This window comes from Tetrao urogallus, assembly GCF_951394365.1.
Source record: "Tetrao urogallus genome assembly, chromosome: 2".
Lineage (NCBI taxonomy): Eukaryota > Metazoa > Chordata > Aves > Galliformes > Phasianidae > Tetrao > Tetrao urogallus.
This window is the reverse complement of record NC_136814.1, coordinates 60386763-60410868: the sequence shown is the minus strand read 5'-3', so window position 1 is coordinate 60410868 and position 24106 is coordinate 60386763. Positions and strand designations below refer to the sequence as shown.

Below are 24106 nucleotides of genomic sequence, written 5' to 3'. Positions count from 1 at the left end.
CTCACGGGTGTGCGGCCGTGCGCGCGCTGTTGTGGCACGTGAGGGCGGCGCACGTGGGCCCGTTATGTAAAACACGGGGGCCGAAGGGGCGGGGAGGCACCTGAACGCTGCGCAGGCGCGCCGGCCGCCCACTGCCGCGCATGCGGGGCAGCTCAGTGCGCAAGCGCGCGGGATGAGGGGCGGGGCCGAGTGGCGCTGGTTGCCCTCCTCTCGCGCCCCTCCCCCGGTCAGACGGCGGAGGTCTCGAGCGACAATGAAGCAGGAGCCGCAACAGCAGCAGCAGCCGCCGGCCCATCAGCCGCCCCCCGCCGGCGCCGGGGTGCCGGCCTTCCTCAGCAAGCTGTGGGCGCTGGTGGGCGAGGCGCCCAGCAACCAGCTTATCACCTGGAGCCAGGTGCGGCGACGCGAGCCTCGGCCGTTGGTCGCCCCGCCCCGGCCGTGTGCCCCCCGGCTGCGGGAGGCAGCTCCCCTCTGGCAGCGGCGGTGCGGGTCCGGGGGCAGCGGGGGCCGGGAGGGTAGCGGGGCCTTAGGGGGCTTCGGTGGTTCGGCGCGGGGCGGGAAATCCAGGCACGGCCGGGCGGGCCCCTAGCGGGAGGAGCGACCCCGGCGCGGTTATCCGGGGACCGCGTGCGGCTGGAAGTGACGAGCGCGGGTGGTGGCCCGGGGCCCGGGCCCTGCCGCCGTCTGCGGAGCCTGCCAGGGCGCGGCTGGGGCGGGGAGCCGCCGCGGGGCACGGGTTGGGGCTGGGGCTCGGGCGGCGCGGCCGGCACCGGCACGCGGCGTGCGCTGACAACGAGAGGCACCTTCCGCCGCGGCTCCGCCGGCTCGTCTGTAGCGCCTGGAGTTGTGTAACGGCTGCGAATTGTGTAGCTAAAGAACAGCGGGAAGACGGGAGAAGGGCGTATTTACATCCCTCCCCGCGGCCGCCCCGCTCCCCCATCCCATGCGGCCACGTGGGGTAGTAGTTGCCGCGCTCGGGCTGGGCCGGCCGCGGCCACCTGCTCGCGGTGTAACTGCGGGGCTGCCCCGCGCCCGGACCGTAGCGGCCTTTGTTCTGGTGGCCCGGATGTGTTGTGCACCTTCAGTCGACGGAGCCGGGCGGGCATCACCTCTGAGGGAAGTCTCTGAGTGCCCGGCGGGTTTGGGCGTGGGACGGGGATTGGGCTGCTGCTTTCAATTGCCTGATGTCGTGGGACTTGTAGTTAAACCTGTAGTTACCATTCTGATGCGTGTGTGCTTTACCGGGAACTTATTCTAAAAAAAAAAAAAAATCCCATTCTCGCACCGTGCCGGTGTATTCAAGTGTTGAGATAACAGTTTTCAGTTGAGTTTAGCTCATGCGGTGGCTCAGTACCCTGCAAAATGTTTTACTGACAGTTGGGCTTACCAGTAGCTCAAGCTTTGTTGAGAAGGGAACAGGTTCCCCAAAGAAGTTGTGGATGCCCAATCCCTGAAGATGTTAAGCTGGGTATGTCCTGTCCAGAGTCAGCCTAATCTAGTGAGTGCCAACACTGCCTGCAGCAGGAGGTTGGAACTAGATGGTTTTTAAGGTTCCCTCTAACCTAGCATTGTATGGTTGTATGCTGTCTACACTACAGCAGCTTTCCTTCTGTTTTTGTTTTTTTTTTTCCTCCTCTGAAAGAAAGGTGCTGAGGCCAATGTGTTTTCTAGCTTTAAAAAGGCCTTTTTGCCACCTCATGCTCCATGGATGCTTCCCAAATTCATCATGTTTACCTCAAGTAAATATGCTAGGGACCATTGTTTGGTACCTTTATGTTATTTCCTCAATTGAAAATGAAGGCTGAGTTTGAGATTCTGCAAGGCAGTTTATGGAAGAAAGGCATACTGATTGTAGTTTGCGCAATCAGCCTTTAGCAGTTTCTGTATGGATGAAGATATTGGGAGCCCTTCATATGCAGATGTTGGCATATTTGAAAAATATGCTGCCTCAGTGAAGAAAGAGTCCTGTTATTGTGACATTTCATTGTTTTTTTTCTGTACAAATCCATATTTTTACACTGTGAGGATGAACACTGAAGCAAAACCAGCCGAATCTTGTCTTCCTGCATATATGTCTTAGTGCAGGCATGGGCAGCAGGAGTAACAAATGAAGTACATAGATTGTTGTCTGCTGCTGTCAGTAACAACAGGACTACGGTGTTCAGGTACACAGTAATGCTTCACTGAGTTAAAGCTAGGCCTTAGCGTCTGTTTACAGCATTGATGTAAGTGACTGTTGGGGCAACGAGGAACAATGGAAGTATCTTTCTAATTTTCTGCAAAAGGTTTGAAGCTTTTCAAGCTGATAATGAAGTTAGGTGCTGCACAAAAGCTGTCTGCTGGCATTGCAGGTCGCTGTAGCACCACTTAAAACCTTCAGCTGGTGAGTTAGGTTATCTTAAAATGATCTGTTCTTACCCTTTCTTTTACTTCCTATTTTCTTTACACTGCCTATTTCTCAGTGGGAGATAGGCGTGTGTTACTGGGAAGTTAAGAGGTTTTTCATTTGTTAGAAATAACTTCCCATATCAGCAATCTTCACGTGGTCTCGAAGTTGGTTCTTTACACTTCTTTATTGGGGAGCATGCAGCTGCTGGGGATAGGAAACAAGTGGAGCTTCTTGAACTGAAGGGCTCCTGAGAAGATGGAGCGTAAGTACTGGCGTTTGACAAAGATCATAGGTGAGGTAAGAATATTGTGAATAGATTACAGAGAAAACCTTTGCCAGTTTGAAGTCTCTAATTCTGATTCTGCCAATTACTTGTCCTTTAGTTAATGGAGCAAGATTACGGAAGAACAAAGAACGGAGGCTTCTGTTTGTCTCGGTCTGTGGATGTAATTTGAGGATCAGTTTATTGGGTAAAAGATTGATCCTCTCAGAGTTGGCACGCAGGAGGAGGGAATTATTGTCTTGAGTGCTTTTTGGTCATTTTGAAATCTTGTGGACAGGCTCGGCTTTTTGACAGCTCTATCTTGTCTAAGAGTCTTAAACAACAAGTTGCACTTTTATGCTGGGTAGCAAAAGGGATTTCAGCTGTGATTTGTTGGTTTTTTTGTCCTATTTTGTTTCTGACCTTTCACAGTCTCTGCTGTATTTATATTCCCTCTCAAGATTTTAAAGTTCATACATACAAAATTTATGGCGTTGTGCTGTAATGAAACTGGTGCTTGTTGTTAAACTTGTCCTTAATTAATTTCTTGAGGAAGTGTGGAGAGAAGCAATGGGAATGTTCTCCTTTAGATATGGATGGCAACTAATTGCTAGTTCTCTGTTGCAAAGCAACTGCAGTTATACGCTTTTGTTGTGGAAAACTGCAGGCAAGCAGATCAGTTACGTACTGCATGCACAAAGGAAGCATTCCTATGCAGTGATTAATTCTGCAAGCCCAGAGTGTGTTCTACAATAGTCTTAAGTAGCTTTATGTCTCTCATTTTAGAATGGCCAGAGTTTCTTGGTGTTGGATGAACAGAGATTTGCAAAAGAGATTCTGCCTAAGTACTTCAAGCACAACAACATGGCAAGCTTTGTCAGACAGCTAAACATGTGTAAGTTCTCCTATTTTGTTTGTGTCTGTCACAGTTAAAGATTCTGGATGCCTTTAGTTGTGTTATTTTCTTTTGAAGAGTTCCTCTGTGTTGTCGCATTTAGAGTACTGTGTCATCCTCAAGACTGATAAAAGGACAGTTGGAACAATATAGTTTGAATTCCTTAGTGTGAGTTTTCAGATAGGAGTTTTTTCTTTTCTTTTTTTTTTTTTTAAAGATGGCTTCCGTAAAGTTGTCCATGTTGATTCTGGGATTGTCAAACTGGAGCGAGATGGTCTAGTTGAGTTTCAACACCCATATTTCAAGCAGGGTCGAGAGGACTTGTTGGAACACATTAAAAGGAAGGTTAGTGAAAACTCAGTATTAAACCAAGTAATTTTAGTAATTTTAAACGAATAGCAGAGTTCATGGCAAGTTTTAATTGTGGGATTGTAAGTCCAAGTTGATTTTGGTGCTCTCATGCAAGTTCTGATTTATTTAAAGTTATTTTAGGGACTTTGACTAGGCTGCTTTAGATAATTATTTCTCTCTCATAGTGAGTTTAACAGGCAGCAAAAATGAGTTATGCAAATAGAAGGTTCAACAGATGCATGTTAAGAGGCAGAACATGCTTTAACTTTACCATTCCTAATGTAACAATTTATTTTTATGTAGCTTGTTTCAGAACATACTCAGGAGAGCTGGAAGCAAATACATAAACATATTTGTTATGCTGCTGTTACATTTCTAAAACTTGCTCTGCAGTTACTGAGAATTAGGTGAATAAGAGTAGCTATCAAGCAGAAATACAATAACTATGGTGAGAGAGAGATGCTTGTTAGCCTTGGGTTAATTTGAAGTAGTTCAGATGTAGAGCACTGTCTACTGTGCCTGGAGAATCTGAAATGCTTATAACAAGTATGGGTGATATGGCATCTGTTGTAAGAAGTCTCTTCGTTTCTGTATTTACGTATTTGATGCCGTGGTTTATTACTGATTTTTAATTTGGTTATCAGCACTAGAGAGGTTATACTTGATCTTCAAAAGAAAATAGTAATTAACAGTGAGTAAAGGGAAGCGTTGTTTCTGACTTCTCATCTCTTAAAGGTTTCTTCTTCGAGACCTGAAGAAAACAAGATAAGCCAGGAGGATCTCTCCAAAATAATAAGTAGTGCTCAGAAAGTGGAGATTAAACAAGAGACTATTGAATCTCGATTGTCTGCCCTGAAAAGGTAAATGCTCTGTCAACAGCTGATCCCTAAAATGGAGTAATACTGGTAATAGATATTGGAAAACAAATATGACATAAATGTAAGACCTAATTTTGATAGTGTTTGACTTGAACTATTGTTGTAGAAAGATGAATTTCAGTGAAAGATTTGCATTGCAATTGAATATTTAAGTATGACTAAAAGTAATAGGCAAAATCGGTGTCTGAAGAACTGTCTCTGATAATTCCTTAATGCTGCTGAGGTGGAATATTCAACTAAGTTCTTAGCATACACCAAATAAGCTTAGTTGCTGTGTTTAGTCTAAGGTAGTTTGGTTCTTGCAAATTACTTAGACTTTCGTACTACAATTACTGTTCTTACTCATTACTTTATTTTCCTCTTGCTGTCTTCATTCCCTCAGTGCTGAAATTACAGGACAGTTAATCCTTAGGAAAACTTGTTTGGAATTGTTACTTGGAAATTCATTAGTTACAACCACAGATATGTAGAATCTAAAATCCAAATATAAATTGAGTATTTTTAGAATACTATTATTTCCTATTTAGTAATTATGTTTTGTTGTTAATAATATGAGCAGTGTGAGTCAGAAATACTTGAGTGTGTAGATAGAGTATGTAGATGAAGACAGGATTTATAGAGACAAGCTCTTGCACTGAAAGTCACAGTACCTCAGTAGTACCTATCTCCAGGACTTCAAATTGAGAAAATAATTGCTTGCCTCTGTGGCAGATATAACTAGTAAGTTCAAGTTTTGAAAAATAAATGGTTTCATTCACTTGGCATCTTCAATTCTAATTACTGAAGTTTGAAGGGCAGACTTATTTTGATTAGGAAGGGTCTTTATTAGAAACTGGCCAGTCAGAGTAAAAAGGTTCCTGTTCACGCTATTGGGTCATATAATTTGTATTGGAAGAAGCCTCAGGAGACCATCAGGTTCAAACCAAGCTCAGAGCAGGGCTGACTGGCTGAAATGACATTTTTTTCTAACATCTGGACAGTTTGCGAAGATGTCTTTGACATCTAAGTTGTTCAGTGAGAATTAAATGATTTAAGTAAAACTGGATCTAAATCAGAAGAGCCAATCTTAGGAAGTGGGAAGATTGAGAAAGCTCAGAATCCCTGACTGCTGTTGTTGAATTTGTGATGGAACTGTCTTTAAACTGTTGGACATTTTAATCCTCAAAACTGCTACTAAGCTGCATCTTACTGCATATCAGCAACTGTTTATGAAAACTGAGCTTAAAATTCCCTAAAAACATGAAACACTGGTGGAGAGATTTTCATTCTTTGGCATACATCTTGAAAATTAAACTATGAAAGAGGGAAGGCTGGTATGTTGTTTTTCCTTATGTGCTGAAGCTTTTGATATTCATTAGCTTCTGATGAATGTGCTTTATGCTGTCAGCAACCACAAGGCTCATGGGTATGATAGCAAGGGTCACCTTATATCAGTTTTTATGCTGTCTTAGTTCTGGACTCCTGTGAGTACTGCCAAGGTTTGTAAACAGGCAAGGTTTGTAAGAGACAGTGTTTCAGGAAAACTGCTCTCTCTGCTATGCTCTTCACCTAGTGTACCCCTTTACTGGAACTAAAGGCAACCTATAGCTGTGTGTAAGACTTCAGCTTGTTCTACAAAGATCTGTTCAAGATGGATGTACAGTTTCTGATAGATGGCTTCCCTCCAGCAAGAAATGTGTGAGGGAGGGCAAATAGCTGTAATATAAATGATGAACTGCAGTATTTGCTACAGAACGCTATTTTCAACTTAGTCACCACTAGTCACCACCATTAGCTATATGTTTTCACCAGTGAAAAACAAGTGCCTGCATGCTGTGCTCATAACAGTCAATACCAGCAGAAGTGACCCACTGTTTCACTGCTGCTGTTTTGCTGTAATTGCTGGTAAGATGTTGCCCACACAGTCCATCTTTCATCAGCTTGAACAGATGGGAGTCACAAGGCACCAGATCCAGACTATACAGTAGGACAGTGCAGCCAAAGTTGGCATTGTGCTTCGCAGTCTTCAGGCCGCTGTGGAGCCTGGAGTTACCTTGTTACAGGAGGTTGCCTTCCCTGGCCTGACTCTGGAAGTTTGACCCTTCAAGCTTTATCAATGTCTTGATGCATCAGTCAGCATTGATGGTTCAGGTTCCTGGAAATCCAAAAGGATCACCCTTTTTCTATCCCAAAAGAGAGTGCACATCATTTTACTGGCTGAGAGCTGTGTCTTGAGATTTTTCTTTGATGGTAGATTCACATGTTGCCACTTCTTGGACAGCCATTTTGACTTCAGCTCATAATGGTGACACTACTCATCACTAGTAATGATGTGATCCAGAAACTGTCACTTTCAGACTCATTGGTACAGTAGGTCCTGACAAACTTTCATATAGTATTTTCTATTCCTTTGTAAGCATTCATGGGACCCACCTGGCACAAGCTTTGAGATACTCCGGTGTTGCCAACATTGTTTTTGATGCACTGAAGCTCATACTCAGTTCCATGCTCAGCTCCTTGGTTGTAGTCTGCTGATTGGCATGGGTGAGCTGATGGATGGAGATGCTGTTCATTACCCAGAGCTGTGCATGGCTATCCAGAACACGGCATGTCTTCGTTACTGTTACCACCACTGAAGTGCACCACCCACCACCTCAGTGTGCTCACATCCACTGTTTGGTCTCCATATAAACATTCAGCAAGTGTCAGTGAACGTCAGTGGGTGCAGTTTTTTCCACGTGGAAGAATTCGGTGACACACCATTGCTTCATATGCACTTTCATATCAGATGCCATTTTGTCAGACTTGCCCTTCTGGTGCCACCTGTTGCACAGCAACAAAATGAAACAGAATATTGGTGGGACGGTTCAGCATCTACTGCCATACCACCAACATCCTCTGATGTTGTGGATCAGTGTAATAAAATAGGACGAATTACTTTCTGAGCAGCTCTCCGAGAATGAAAAGAAGGTAACTTTGTTGTTTGAAAGGGCACAAAGCACCTAATTCCAAAATGCTGAATTAGTATTGATATGTAGTGTGTAATGCCTAACTTGGGGAAAATATGTTTTATGGAGTTTGGAAGTTCTCCTCAGGGTGCTTGTTGTGTTTGGTTCTCCATTTTATAATTATTTCCAAGGATTGCTAAATGATTTTTTTCTTTTTGTACAATCAATAAAGCATTTCAAAAACCTTTATTGAAATTAACTACTCTTTAACAAAAATTAATAATATGAATACTTCAAAATTCAGTTTGATTTTAGATTATCCTTTTCAAACAGGGAGAATGAATCTCTTTGGAGGGAAGTGGCAGAACTGAGAGCAAAACACCTGAAACAACAGCAAGTTATTCGGAAGGTAAGGCTTCATTTAAACACAATCAGCGGGTGTTTCTGAAGTAGGAATGCTCTGTCTTACTCTCCTGGTGTCAGCTGGAATAGAGCTGATTTTCTTTGTAGTGTCTGTGATGCTATATTTTGGCTTGAGAAGAAAAGCAATGCTGATAACAGACCAGTGCTTTAGTTGGTGCTCAGCAGTGCTGTATAGCGTCAAGGACGTTTCAGCTTCTCCTAGTGCCCTGCCAGCAAGGGGGGCTGGGGATGCACAAGGAGCTATGGAGGGGGACAGAACCAGGAGAGCTGACTCAGACTGGCCAAAGGGATATCCTGTGTCATGTGGTGTCGTGCACAGCTATGAAACTGGGGCAGTTGGCTGGGAGGAGCAGCTAAAGATCAGGAGAAACTGGCTGGATGTTGGTTGGTGGGTAGTGAGCAATTTCTTTGAGCATCCCTCATTTTGTAAATATGTTATGTGTGTATGTAGATGTGTATATGTTTTTGTCATTTTTGCTTTTCTGTCTATTTTGGAAATTCTTTTTACTTGAAACGAACTTTGCATTTCTGATGATATCAGAACAACAGATTATTGAACGGAAACCATTAATGACACATTAGCTTAGCTTGATGCTTAGATCTGTGATCTACCAAAACTGTTGTAAATTCAAAGAGTTTGCAGGTTCTTTTTTTTCTTCACGTATATTTACATAATAGTAATACTATAAGCTGCAAATAATTACTGTGTCTTTTTTCCATGTTGTTCAGGCCAGATGTATGCATTTAGTTCTTAATATTAAAACATGCAGGAAGAGAGACTGAGATTTCAAGGGGAAAGGCAACTGATGAATACTGTCAACTGTATGGGTCCTTTTTTCTGAATTTATCAAGAAAACTTTTCACTAGGCCACAGTATTGATAGATACAGGTTACACATATGGTCAACATTCTTATGTTGCTTATAAGAATTTTTCTAATAGTTGAATTTAATGACTTTTTTTTCCTCTATAGTAAATGAAGTGTACAAATTTATTCTTAGTGCTTGCTATGTGAAAAAGAGATCTCGGTGCCTTGAGAGAAGTAATTATGGAGCAGTGTAACTAAGTATAACATTCTTTTCTTCATAGATTGTACAATTTATTGTTACCCTGGTGCAGAACAACCAACTAGTGAGCCTAAAACGCAAGAGGTAAGTGTGGTCTTGAAAAGTTGCTATCCACTCAGTATATTGACATTTTTTTTTCTTAAATGAAACGTAAGAATTAGCTCCTAGATGACTGATTTCCTTTTCTGTGATTTAGGCCTCTACTTCTGAACACTAATGGACCTACAAAGTCGAATGTATTTCAGCAAATTGTGAAAGAACCAGCAGACAATAATCATCATGTGAGTTTTACTTTATGCATACCATTTGTTATGGTGAAGGAAGTAGTGAAGAGGGACAGACAGCTCGTGTCTTTCTTACTGAGGATAAAAATGTTGAAGAGCTTTCAACTTTTAGAAGTGGTATGCCACATTTTCTTCAGAAGCAAGTGTGTTGATAATTGCCATTCACTTTTCAGTATAATCACATAGAAGCCACTTAACTATGTATAGCGTCATGTGAAAATGCTGACAGCAGGTGCTTTTAATAGTAGCACTGTTAAGGACATTTATGTTATGTTGTTGTCTTCTTGAGTTAGGAGTCCCAGTACATGAACAGGAATCCATCTGCAAAGCAGCACTTACCCTGCAGAATCATGTTAAGTTCTTGTGCTGCTTGAATGTTCCACCATTGAAAGATATATTCTGCTGTCCAAATAATTCTGGCTGGGGAAATTATTAGAATTATTAGCTTGGGACTAGAATTATAAGCTTTATAATAAAGTATAAATGGCAGATCATGACTAATAGTAACTTTTTTAGTATTTTTAGTTCATTTGTAGTCTTGCCTTTTTGTTGCTTTTGTTGTCTGACATTGGTAGTACTTTATTTGAATACCTTTATTACTTGCCAAACATTTTTTCTGTAGCTGCTCTTTTCCAGCTTGCTCTTTTCCAGCTTGCTCATTTATATATATTATTTATATATGTATATATATTTCTATCAAACATAGATCTGTATAAACTCATTGTAGTCTCTAAGGCATAGGAAAGCCTTCTACCTCTTTAGAATTGTGGTTTTGAAAGATACAGTGATAACTGTCAGAATGCTGAAGCTAATTGTCCTTCTGTCCTCTCATTCTTACAAATTATTTTCAGGTACCTCTCAACAGAACTGAGGGCTTAAAACAAAGAGAACAAATTTCAGATGACATCATTATTTATGATGTTACTGAGGATGTGGCTGATGAGGAAAATACCATGGTTGATGAAGAAAATGCTCCCATTACACCAGAGACAAATGAAGATACCACTTCAGATTCTTCTAAGTAAGAAGTCTTTAGAAGTCTACATAGAAAGTGGCTTCCAATACTGAATAGTATGCAGTAATTCAAGTGTCTGGAGTACTCTTGCAGATGTAGGAGCATTATCTCTGAATTCACACTAGATTTCCTCTGGATTTGTTCCACGTAGTTGATTGGCTGTAGGAGGTTTTAATATGTTGATAGAAACTAGTGAAAAGTAATCTGTATTATTACACTCTTGTTAAATGTGCTGTTTGTCCAAAGACATCAGTTATGTCTACCTTTTTGGTTGTGAAGGCAGACAGCTATTCAGTTTTAAGAACTTCGGGTTTTTTTCATTTGTTGTTTTGTAGTCCCAAGTGTTTTGTGACTGTGTGTTATCTTTTTGTACTGTAGAAGTAGTTCATCTTTTGCCTATGAGCAGAGGTTAAGATGCAACTCTGTTCCTTGGTTGTGTGGTACTGATAGGACCTGTGTTATGCCACAACAAATAAAATTTAGAGATTACTATTTTATACTTGAATTAACACTTGTGTTTGAACTGATGTCTGGGAATGCATTCTCTGATAGAAAAGTTTAATTGAGATTAGGTTTCAGTAGGTAACGCAACTACTTAAGGGTTAAGAAAACTGTGAAAATACAGAGATAACAAATGAAAACCATTTTGTTTTTTACATTACCTTCCTCGTATACATAAGAAGCTTAATTAAATGTAACAGTATTGACTGAGGTCATTCATGTTACTGCTAATCCAGAGTTAAATTGTGTTCCACCAGAAAGATGCATACTGTGTGGTCTGTCTTGTTTGGTGGTCTTATGTGCTTTGTCCTACTTTATGCATAGTTCACATTTATGTGCAAGCTTGTACTTGTTGTAATGCAAAAGCATCAGAATTCCTATATGCTCAGAATAGTGTTGTTGTGACATAGCACAACAGTATTTACTGGCTGAGCTGCATTAACTGTATTGAGTGTTACTGTGCCATACCAGTGGAAAATAGGTATGTTTAGAATATCTGGCTGTATTTCCTGTTAAAATGCTGAAGGAAAATTAATTTCCATATTTTAGCTTGGCTGAAATGGAAAGTAACTAAACCTACACATTTACAAATTTAAGAGTGTATCAAAAATTCATAATTTATTTGTCTTGTTTTACAGCTGCAGTCGTTCTCCTGATATTGTAATTGTGGAAGATGATAATGAGGAAGAATACGCCCCTGTAATTCAAGAGGATAAAAGCACAGAATCGGTTGCTGTCTCAGCTAATGATCCCCTCAGCCCTGTCAGTGACAGCACAAGTCCGCTCATGTCAAGTGCTGTACAGCTGAATAACCAGTCAACTTTAACTGCAGAAGACCCAGTCTCCATGATGGATTCCATACTCAATGAAAATGGAGTAATTTCACAGAATATAAATCTCCTTGGAAAGTAAGTAGCCTGTTTTTTAAGTAACAGAAATTAACCGAATAGTAACTCCTAGTTCTCCTAGTTGAGAACTTATTAGCTTTATTCTGGTAATGTAATTTGACAGTGAAATGTTATAGATAAACCATTTAAACTGGCGTTGATGTCAGGATTTATCTGCAAGGTTCCTGCAGGCGGATTGGATTCTATTAGAACAAGTGAGATGCAGTTGTATTTCTGCTCATGATAGTTGTAGTCTAATACTAATATGATTTCTTGTTTGGAGTACCAGCCTTTCTTACTCAGCTTCTCCTCTACAGAGTAAGGTTTAAGTCTTTCCCAGGAGTTTATTTTTAAGGAAAGGCAGTCATCATAGTTCTGGTGGAAAATTTTTAGGTGATATACTATATCTGTGTAAAACTTAACTGTGATTTTTTTTCTTCCTTCTTTTAATAAATGCAATATTACAATATTGTTTTTGTCTTCCAGAGTTGAACTTCTGGATTATCTTGACAGTATCGACTGCAGTTTAGAGGACTTCCAGGCCATGTTATCAGGACGACAATTCAGCATAGATCCAGATCTGCTGTTTGATGTAATTTTCATAGAATCATAAAACGGCTTGGGCTAGAAGGGCTTTTTAAAGATCATCTAGGTCCAACTACACCAGCTTTGGACAAGGTTGCCATCCACTGGATCAGGCTGTCCGGGGCCCTGTCCAACCTGGCCTTCAATGCCTTCAGTTCTAGTGCCTCATTACTCCCTGAGTAAAAACTTTCCTAATACCTAATCAGAATTTCCCATTTTTTAGATTTAAACCTTTTCCCCTTGTCCTGACTATCAGGCCATGTAAAAAAAAAATCAGTCTCCCTTCTGTTTATTATAGAGCTCTTCTGAAGTATTGCAAAGCTACACTGAGGCCTCCCCAGAGCCTTCTGTTCTCCAGATTGAACAAGTCCAACTCTCTCCACCTTTGTAGGAGAAGTGCTCCACTCCTCAGATCATCTCTGTGGTCCTCTGGACCTTTTCCACCAGTTCCATATTCTTGTGCTGGGGGCCCCAGATCTTTATGCAGTACTCTTAAGTATTGTAGAGCAGAGTGGTACAATTGCATCCCTTGCCCTGGTAGCAACCCTTTTTGATTCAGCTCAGGATACAGTTGGTCTTCCAGGTTGCAAGTGCGCACTGGCTCCTGTCAAGCTTTTCATTCACCAGAACAGAACTCCGAAGTCTTTCCAGTTTGTATGCATCTGGGATTGCCCTGACCCAAGTGCAACACCTCACACTTGGCCTTGCTGAATCTCTTTAAGTTGTTGTAGGCCCACTTCTCAGGCTTGTCCAAGCCTCTTCAGGTAGTATCATTTCCTTCTGTTTTATCAACTGCACCACACAGCTCTGCTGTAAGTAAACTAGCTGAAGGTGAACTCCAGATAGATGACATCAATTGCTCTGCCTCTGTCTGATGCCATCACAGAGGGCCACCAGATTGCTCAGATCTGCCCTTGGGAAGACATGCTGGCTCTTCTGGATCTCCTCCTTGTCTCATGTACCTTAACAAAGCTTTCAGGACATTCTTGTCCACATCTTCTTAGGCACAGACAAGAGACTCAACAGCCTGTAGTTGCCCGGATCTTTTCTCCCTTTCTTAAAAATGTAAGTGATATTTTTCTTTTTCTAGACCAGGACCCTGGCATGCATGTCATCCAGCCCCATGCTCCTGAACACATTCACTCTCATCAGGTGGTCTCTGACTTGCTCTCATAGTTGGAGGAGTTTTGCTCCCTCCGTCTCCTGACCAGAGGTTCAGGGGCATGAAATGTGGGAAGACTGACTGCCAGAGTGAAGTCCAAGGCAGAGGACTTACTGAGTCTTTTCCGTGTCTGTTACAGTCAATTCTCCCTTCTCACTTATCAGAGGGGCTACGCTCTCCTTTTGCCTATATTCTTCGCAGACCCCATGTCCCTGCTTCAACCTGTACATTTCTCATCTGTTAGTTTAACCAACAGGTTTTCAGCCATGCTGGTTTTCTGCCTCCTCTGCTTAATTTTTTACGCTTGGGATAGAGAGCACTTCTGCACTCAAAAAGGCATCCTTAAAGAGCTGGCTGCTCTGCTCTGCTCTGCTCCTTTGTCTCTAAAGGATAACTTCCTAGTGGATCTCATCCAGTAATTACTTAAACAGCTGAAATTTTGCTCTTTGGAAATTAAAGGTTGTGACAGTGCTCTTTGCTAGGCCCATGTTTCTCGAGGTCATGAGCTCAACCAGGACATAGTCACTACAGCCCAGACTGCCTCCAATCTTAACCTCTTTAATAGGCTCATCTGAATTACTGAACACCGTGTCAAGTGATGCCTCAACTCTGGTCAGTTTGTCTGAATCAGGAATTTGTCCTCAGTGTGCTCCAGGAGTCTCCTGCATTGCTTGCAGCCTGCTGCGTTGCTTTCCCAGCAGACATCCAAGTAGTTAAAATCCCCTATCAGGATGAGAGCCTGTGAGCATATTTCTTGTAGGTGGAGCAACAAGGCCTCATTGACAGGCTCCCCTTGCACAGGCAGTATGTGGTAGACCTTGACAGCCACATGTCCATTATTGTTCCTGTCCCTCATTTTTACCATAAGCTCTTGACCTGGTCATGACTGTTTCAGAGGTAGTTCTTCAGGATCTATTAACTTCTGAACAGAGAAGACAACTCATCCACTCCTCCTGCCATGCCTGTCTCTTCAAAAAGCTTATAGCCCTCAGTCATAGCACAGCATTGTGTGATTTGTCCTACCATGTTTCCATGATAGCGATTAGGTCCTCATTTTTTAATTGCATCATTTTTTCTTCTCCTTATTTCTCATGCTAAGTGCTCTGGTGTAGAGACACTTCAACTGGGCTATCAGCTGTGTTACCTTCTTACAGAAGCCTTCTCGATTGCCTTTGGGATAGATATTGAGGTTTTCTTGTGCTGCATCCTAAAGTGACAGTGTTCCCTGCCTTTTCTCTGTCACTCAAAAGCACATCTCCTCCCCCAGTCAAATTTAGCTTAAAGCTCTGCTAATCAGCCTAGGCAGTTTACTGCCCAGAATGTTCTTGCTGCACCTGCTCAGTTGCATCTGATAATAGCTTTATTCCTGATCTTTTGAACGTCCTCCCGAAGGGCGTAAATCTCTTCTACTGTTTCAAAATATCCTTGTTGCAGCCTCATATGACCCAGCTTGAGTGATCAGGAGTGGATAGTAGTTCTCTGGCTTTATCAGACTTGGTAGCCTCTTGATGTCATGAATGTGTGCCCCCAGCAGCATCAAACCTGTTTGATGATCCACATGACAAATGGGTGCCTCTCAGTAAGGAGTCCTGAATTACAAGCATGCCTTTTTTTTTTTTTTTTTTTTTTTTTTTTTTTTTTTGTGACACTGGTTCTGACTTGGGTCTTTGGTGGATGGCTGCATTAAGTTGGTCCATTCCTGGGTCTGAACCCTTCTCATGCCCTCTCTTTCCAGCTGCAGAGCTTTGTATCTGTTGCTTGGGCACTTTGGTGGCAAGGTTAAAAACTCCTTCTGTAAGTGAAGTTGAGAGTCCAGTTTCCCTTATTTTCTATGTTTCTGTGGTCTGTTTCCTCCAGTTTGGAAACTGGCTTAGCTTCTTCTCCTTGTAGGGGCTTAAGACAGGGCAGTTGACTTGCTTGTGTCTCTCAGTAATACTATATGCCTCACTTTCTTTCCAGTTCCTACCTGGTGATTGCCTCATGCAGCCTGGCAGCTTGCACCCATCACACCCTCTCTTCCCCTCAGGCCCTTGGGGAAATTTCAGAGTGTGGAACTGAAGGTCTGGACAGCTCTGTTGCTCCTTGGGAGGTCTGTCTGGGGACATGTGTTAGCCCCACATGGTTGTGACTCTCAAGTCTGGGTTTCTGCCTCAACCTGTCTGTTGCAGCAGGTGGTCATCATGTTTATTTCAATAGAGTGGTGCTCAGTGCTGTGAGCAGCCTGTTGCCCTCCCTTTGCCAACTGCTGTGGGGTATCCTAACTGATGTGCCAGGTCTTGGTTACTCGTGTTCCCGGGGGACTCACTCTCGTTAGGGATGTTATGCTGCTGTTTCTGGCTCTGCCCATGCCTCCTCAGCCACTCTCAAATGAGAACTGGCAGGCCCAGGTGGCTCTCACCTTTTCCTGGGTTCTCCTCTGCTTCGGGACTCCCCTTGCACACCATGATCCCCTAATCTACTGTAGAACATATCTGCACTGGAGCTGATTGCTGTGGGAAATGACCCAAATTTTCTGTTTATTTCAATATTTTTGTACTGTTTTGGTAATATATTGTGTGGATTGTTACAGTTTAAAATGACAAGATTTTTTTTGCCTTCCATTTAAAAAAGGAAAGTTAGAAGTATTTGTGTATATGTTTATCTGGGGCATTGGTAAAACTGTAATACACAACTGCCATCAGTGCATGGTGTAGTGATGACATTGATTTAAACTTTTGAGTAATGGCTTTTTTAGTGAAATAATGCTTGTATTTGTTGCTGCATGAACTCAAGATACTAATTAGATTAATAATCTTTCTTTGAAATAACCTAGCACATTATCTGTCATCTTCTCTGTAAGCTTGTGCTAAAAAGGCTCTTTTATTACAAGTTTCTTTGACATTTCAAGTTATTTCTTAGGAGTGTTTATATGTTCTTAATTTCAGTTCAGGTTTATGTCAAGTAGAGTAATTTGGTTGGGAGGGATCTGTGCAGGTCATCTAGTCCAGTCCTCTTGTTCAAAGGCCAGCATGAAAGATCATGTTGCTCTGGGTCTTGTCAACATGAAGTCTGAACTCTCCAAAAGGAGTTTGCTTGGGTGCCTGCTCTACTGCTTTGCTCTTTGTGAAGGATTTTCTTATGTCAGTGACAATTTTTCCTGCTGCAGCATGAAACTCTCACATCTTGTCCTATATCCAGCTCTCTGGAGTTTGTCATCTCAGTAACACTTCTTTAGTAATAGTAGAAAAGTGCACTTAACCACCCTTGTCTGCTCTCTGTAGACAAAATAAGCCATGCTTCATCAGCCCATTGTATGTTTCATGCCCCCTAACCATTCTTCCAGACTTTGTAGTGTGAACATTCTCCTACTGGGAAACCTAAAACTGGTCATTCCCTGCAGCATGGTCATGCTGCTGGCTCTTGTGGGATGTTGTCTACCAGGACTTCAGTCTCTGAGGAGCCATTCCCTGTCCGTTTGGTCACTAACCTGGGTTGGTGCATGGGGTTATGGTGTCCTTGATACGTTTGTCTGTTGAACTTGACAGAGTAACTGTTAGATCACTTTTTCAGCTTGCTGAGATCCCACTTAACACCAGCTCTGCTTTCCCTTGTGTTGTTGACTCTTTCCAGTTTGGTGTTTCTTGAAAACTTGTTTGGGGTTTGTTCCTCACTATTGTACACCGATTTCTCAATGCAGCAAATCAAGAATTAATCTGTATTCCTAAGACTGCAGCAAACAATGTTACTCCAAGTTAGATGTGCTTATAGTTATTTTCTTTGTGACTGAAGTTTTTGTGATTCCAAACAATGTAAAAATGCAACTTTCTTTGCAAAAGTGGTAACTGCCTGTAAATAAACTTTAGTTGTGACTGGGGCTGAAAACATAGTTCAGGGATTTTTCTCACACACACAGATGTGACATTCTTGTATTTTTAATAGGACATTGAGATACCTAAAGCTTGATATGTTTTGTCTTATTCAGCTTTTTACAAGCTCCGTACAGATGAATCCCACAGATCATATCCCTAATACCAAAGTAAGTCTTATATCCATTGCTCAATGTACTCAGTAGTTGAGAGATGCAAACTTTTTTCATCTTTTACTTTTTTCTTTACGGGTATAATTGCACTTTTTTCCATTCTTTTGATTTCAAGACTTTTGTAAGGATAGGAGAGCTGCAGGTAAATTCATCCTGCTTGTTAGGCTTTAAATAGGAAGGAGTAATTAGGAGCAAATAATGTCATTTGGAACTGTTAGGCCAACACCTGTGCATATTACTAGTCTTTTCTAATCTTTTTTGTATTCTCTTAAATTTTAGAATTTGCAAAAAACTGTACTTACTCAGTAGGTTTTCATCTGTGCTGTCTGGTGGGAAACATTAGAATATGCAGCAGAGCAACATACTAGCTCCTAGAGTTTGTCCTATTCATTTGTGAGCATTAGTTCTTGTTTGAGGAAGTCTGTTTCCATTTCACATTTTTCTCTTCCAGGTGCTGTTAGTTCAAGTTACTGATATCAGTGCCTCTTCCACAGAATAGCAGGGGTTGGAAGGGACTGCTGGAGACCCTCTCTGTAAAAGCAGGTTCTCTAGAGTAGGTTGCACAAGAAAGTATCCAGGTAGGCTTTGAATATCTCCAGAGAAGGAGATTCCACAGTCTCTCTAGGTAGCCTGTTGTAGTGCTCTGTCACCCTCAAAGTAAAGAAGTTCTTTCTCATGTTCAGATGGACCTTACTCTGTTCCGGTTTCTGCCTGTTATCCTTTGTTCTGTCACTGGGTACCACTGAAAAGAGCCTGGCTCCATTCTCTTGACACTTAACCTTTAGATATTTATATATGTGTGTATCCCCTCTCCAAGCTAAACAGTCCCAGGTCTCTCAGCTTTTCCTCATAAGAGAGATGCTCCAGGCTTTTGATCATCTTTGTATCCTGCTGCTGGACTTTTTAGTTCTTTAGTTCTTTCTTGAACTGAGCTCTGTACTCCAGATGTGACCTCATCAGGGCAGAGTAAAGGGGGAGGAGAAATTCGCTTGAGGCTACACTTTTAATATTAGCATAAGGATACTCTTAGACTTAGTGTCAATGTGAGTATGCTGCTGGCTTGTAGCCAACCTGTTGTCTGCCAGGACCCCCAGGTCATTTTCCACAGAGCTTCTCTCCAGCTTGTCAGCTGCTAACCTGTGCTGATGTATGCAGTTATACCTCTGTAGGTGCAGGATGCTACACTTGCCCTAGTTGAACCTCGAAAGGTTCCTCTCCACTCAAGTGTACTCTGCAGCCTTTCCTGGTCTTGCTGAATGGCAGCTCAGCCTTCAGGTGTGTCAGCCACTCCTTCCAGATTTGTATCATCAGCAAACTTACTGAGGGTGCATTCTATCCCTTCATTTAAGTCATTGATGAAGATGTTAAACAAGACCAAACCCAGTACTGATTTCTGGGGAACAGTGGTAGCAATGGTTCCCCAACTATACTGCTGCTGATCACAACCAATTACCAGTCCATCTCACTGTCTGTTCATCTTTGCCATGCATTCCAGGCTTATCCCTGAGGATGTTACGGGAGACAGTATCAAAAGCCTTACTAAAGTCAAGGTACACAACATCCACTGTTAGCTATTCAGTCATGTCATTAAAAAAGACTACCACACTGACCAAGGATGATTTCCCCTTGTTGAGCCCATGTTAACTACTCCTGATAGCATTCTTTTCTTCCTGTGGAGATGACATCCAGAATAAGATCCTTCTCAACAAAGGGGAATTCTTCCTTTTTCCAGACCCTCTCTTCCAGTGTCTAGGACCAGGCATAGCAGTAAAGGCTGAAGCAAAGAAGGTGCTCAGTAACTGTGTTTTCAGTGTCCTCCATTTACCAGGACATCTGCCTCATTTGGCAGCAGGCCCACATTTTCCCTTGTCTTCCTTTTGCTATTGATATACTTAAAGAAGCTCTTCTTGTTGTCCTTAATCTTCCTTATTAGATTAGAATCTTCCTTTAATTCCAGCTGGGCCTTAGTCTTTCACACTGCATCCCTGCGTGCCCTGACTGTGTTCCTGTATACCTTCCAAGTGGTCAGACCCTTTTTCCATGTTCTGTAGACTTTCACCTTCTGTTTGTGTTTTCCCATGAGCTCCTTGCTCATGCATGCAAGTCTCCTGCTGCTTTTACCCAGCTTCTTAATCTCAGGGTTGCAGTGATCTTGAGCTTGGAAGAAGTGGTGCTGTAATGTCATCAGGTTCTCTCCTAATGCTGTAACCTACAGAATGCCTCCAAGTAGATCCTTTAAGAGGTCTCCTGGAGGCCAGGATTGCAATCCTAATTATGACACTGCTGTTTCCACACAAGATCTGAATTCCACTACCTTACGGTCATTGCAGTCAAGGCTACTGCCAGTCTTCACATTCCCAACTAGTCCTTTGTAAGAACAAGGTCCAGCACTGCCCTTCTTACCTCTTCCACCACTTGTGTTAGAATCATCAGTGCTCTGCAGGAATCTGGACTGCGTGTGCCTGGCAGTGCTGCTTTTCCAGCAAATACCAGGGTGATTGAAATCCCACCACGAGAACAGGTGCCTGTGACTGAGGGGCTCTTTTCAGCTTCTGTAGAAAGCCTCATCAACTTCCTCTAACTGATCGGGCAGCCTGCAGTAAACAGCTACTGTGGTGTCACCTATATTAGCATGCCTTTCTTACTTATAATAAGCTCTCAGCTCATTCATCATTTATCCCTAGGCAGAGCTTTTAATACGTTACAGTTCTCATAACAAGAGCAACTCCACAATGTCCCCTTGCTGGCCTGTCTTTTCTGCAAAGTACACAGGCGTCCATGAGCTGTCCTGCACATACTTTGAGATCACAGGCCTGTGAGCCCACACAGGTATCTTGTTCTTCCTCTGTATTCCCCATGCTGTGTGGCCTGGTATGTGGGTGCTTCAGAGAAGAAAAAGAGAGCTGAGAATGCTGGTTTCTCTAGAGGGATGCGAGAGAATCCCCCATAACTCTACACAACCTTGATGTGGCTGGCCTTCTGCCTCTTGTCATGGGAGGCAGCTCAGGAATGTTTGTAATTGTTCTGGTTGGCCTGGCTTACTCTCCAATCAGTTGCAGTGTTGTGAGCCCTTTTGGACCTGTTCCCCAAGTCCTTCAGTTTAAAGCCTGCCTTCACAAATACTTTTTCAAAATAGTTGATGAGCTAAGTTCTAGTGTCATTGCAGTTGCATTAAAGAGGCTTTGATAGCATGTTTTTTAGATTTAACTTTATTTTCTAGATGGAGACGAAGGGAATAGAAACTACCAAGAATAATGCTGGCCCAGCTGCTTCACAGGAAACACAAGTTTCCAAACCTAAATCAGGTTAGTTGTAATAAGTGGTTTTTGTTGGTTTTTTTTTTTTTTTTTTTTTTAATGGTTTAAGTGTTGAGCAGGTACTGTTCTCACTGTTGTTGTTTACCAGCATGACACAGGTATAGACAAGCATTTAATATATCTGCTTTTAAGGTTGCTTAATGGCACTGTACGAAACTGATGATTTCTGTGAGAATCAGAATAACTTCATATAGTAGTTCTTCAATGTTTTTAAAACAACTATACAGCTTTTAAAAAAAAATTTAATAATCTTTTAATTAATTGTAAGGTGTTACTTTTTTTTTTTCATTCTACATTAGAATGGCATGTCAACTGATAATGCCTTGGGGAATTTTTTTTTTTCCCTTAGATAAACAACTCATACAGTATACTGCATTTCCACTGCTTGCATTCCTTGATGGGAACCCAGGCTCCACTGTTGAGAGCGGGAGTTCCGCAACTGAAACTCCTTCTGTGGACAAACCCCTGGAGGTGGATGAGCTCCTGGAGAGCAGCCTGGATCCTGAACCCACTCAGAGCAAGCTGGTGCGCTTGGAACCGCTAACAGAGGCAGAAGCAAGTGAGGCCACGCTGTTCTATTTATGTGAACTTGCTCCAGCACCCATGGACACAGACATGCCATTCTTGGATAACTAATGTAATGGGGACTATGTACATTGTCATGAAGAGGAACTATTTATTTAGAATATTGTTTGGTATGAGTTTTTTGTAAATCACTGTTTTATGTAACCAGATAGTGGGGAATCTGAAATACCTTTGCTATCCTACAAGCAATTATTTAGCTACAGTTAGACAAGCTGTTAGACACAGTTGGCAATACCAAGTTGGATTGTTAAGTACTGCTGTCAAATGCTTGGTATACTTATGCATATCTCTAAATACCTGAGGTAACCAAACACTTGTTAAGAGTTAGCTTCAATTTATGGTTTCTTCCACTTCTGGTTTTACATATAATGATGATGACAACTAGTAGTGTATGGTTAGGGAGCACTGACTTTCTGTATCTTTTTTTTTTTCTATTTTCTACAATATTTTGTTTAATAAACATAAGGCTTTTTTGGGGTGGGGGGGACCAGGACCTGATGTTAGGCTTTTTTTTTCCCTGCTTGAACTGGGAACAAAGTGCCTGTACCTTGCTAAATCTTGGTTCTGCCTTACTTTCACTTCAGTGAAAGTGCTTATACATAGCACAAACTGGGGAAGAAGTTCTTTACAGCTGCCAGGCCCCCTGACTGCATGAGTACTTTAACTTGGACCATCTACTCTGATAAAATAAATGTTATGTAAGTAAGCGTGGTAGCTTAAGAGTTGTCTCTTATTCCCTGTGCCAAGCAGATATGAATTTAACAGCTGTGTTTTTACTGTGCCAAACTTTTTTCTATGCACATTTATTAGAAATGAGGCTCATCTGCAAATCTTGAGATTTATATATAAGATCCCAACAGCAGTCTAACTATTAGCCACTGTAGCAAACTAATTTATTTCAGTAGTATACAACATATTACTTTCCTCCTTTGGTTGCTTACAGACAACTGCTGCAGAGCCCACTTGTTCCTTTCTGCAGAAGCACTTCACCTCTATTCAAAATGTGTATTTACTGTAAGGCTTCCATCCTTATTCAAGTTGTTATTCCATCTTCATTATATAGTTGAAGAGAAGGTATATATGACCACTGTCAGTGTCATATAGGACAAGTTGACATTACAGTAATCAAATGATTTCACTGAGCATCTGATTTAGTGTAAGAAGGTCAACTGCGACTGAAGAATCCCTTTTTGCCCTCAGAGCTGTAGCTACAGAGGTTTGAGAGAAGCTTCAGAGTAAGATGTCCTAGTAGAGTGATAAACTACAGTAAGCTTGCTTATTGAGACACGGTGTGGGAGAAATGCCTTTATGATACTAGAAGCGTATTAAATTCAACAGCTTTATTTTCGTAAAGGCATAGTCTGGCCTCTTCTAAGAGTAGCTGAATTTATGCTGACACAACTGACTCCTCGCCTTCCTTTTTCCATGAAGGACCAGTTAGTTACAGGCACTACAGTGAAATACCAGTTAATTCTAATATCAGGAACTACTGTATTAAAACAAGCATTAAGGTATTTCACCTAAGCATTAAAAAAAAAAATAATACAATGCAGCTTAAATTATGCTCTGGTCCTGTTTAAGTAGGAATGCAGTTACAAGTATAAAGCATTTTGGTGTTTTGAATAATATGGGTGCAAAGGGTGCAGAGACAGTTTGAAAAACTTCACCCAGGCTTACATGTGATACCAAGAGTCTGAGCTGACAGTGTGTATGTTGCAGCATTGTCAGTTTTCACTTTTCAACTCCCAAGTAACTTGAAAGTGTCCAGAGAATGTAAGATTCAAACACTGTAAGAACCATATTCTAGCCCCATGTTCAGAAGCAGTATGAGACATCAAAAGTAATTACACAGTTTCATCCAAATTTATTTAAGGTAACAACATATTTCAAATTACTGCAAGCCTTTGCTAATCCTTTCATTACCATTTCATGATTGAGTGACATGTCATACTTCCGCGCTAAATGTCAGTATGTTATAATAAAAGCTTAGAAAAGAATTAGCAACAAGAAGTAACAGTATAAACATCACAGTAACAGATAATCATGACATCATCTAAGTGCTCTAGGGTACCTCCCGAGCAGACAGCTTGTCTCAGGTCATAGCAAGTAAAGGAAAAATATAAATAATGCAGCTTACATACTTCAATTACAAAGCAGCAAGCACAAAAGCATTTAATTTTTCATAACTGCACAAAACTATACAGTATTTTAATCAAACAGATCTAATGCTTTACCTTTTGTCTAAAACTACTTTCTAGGCTGAACTTTATCTCTGGTAATGGACAGCAAAGTACCCAAATCAAAATGTAGAGCCTCGAGTATCTTAAAGATTTTTGTTAATGCAAGCCTCCCCTAATTACTGCATTCAGTGCTGCTGCTGCTTCTATTTGAATCATTATGCCACAAAAATTCCTCTGACATGTTAACAGTGTTCACCACTCAGCTCCTTATTTGTGCTTGTAACTTAGCCAAGAAAGTGGCACAAAACCAGCAATAAATTAAAACACAGCTATTCCACTTAAACTACCTTTAAAAAAAAAAAACAAAACAGATGCATATTG

General features: G+C 41.6%; 1 protein-coding gene across 1 annotated transcript; it reads left to right on the top strand.

Annotated features, from left to right (window-relative positions):
* Positions 1 to 253: 253 nt before the first annotated feature.
* On the top strand, positions 254 to 21596 carry HSF2 (heat shock transcription factor 2; the record flags this gene model as incomplete). The annotated part of the gene is made up of 13 exons (XM_079532892.1): positions 254 to 394; positions 3438 to 3546; positions 3764 to 3891; positions 4633 to 4757; positions 8036 to 8111; positions 9214 to 9275; positions 9388 to 9472; positions 10327 to 10496; positions 11630 to 11899; positions 12365 to 12470; positions 17587 to 17640; positions 20864 to 20948; positions 21310 to 21596. 13 exons carry the CDS (start codon positions 254 to 256, stop codon positions 21594 to 21596), a joined length of 1698 nt encoding a protein of 565 aa, XP_079389018.1.
* Between the last annotated feature and the right edge of the window lie 2510 nt (positions 21597 to 24106).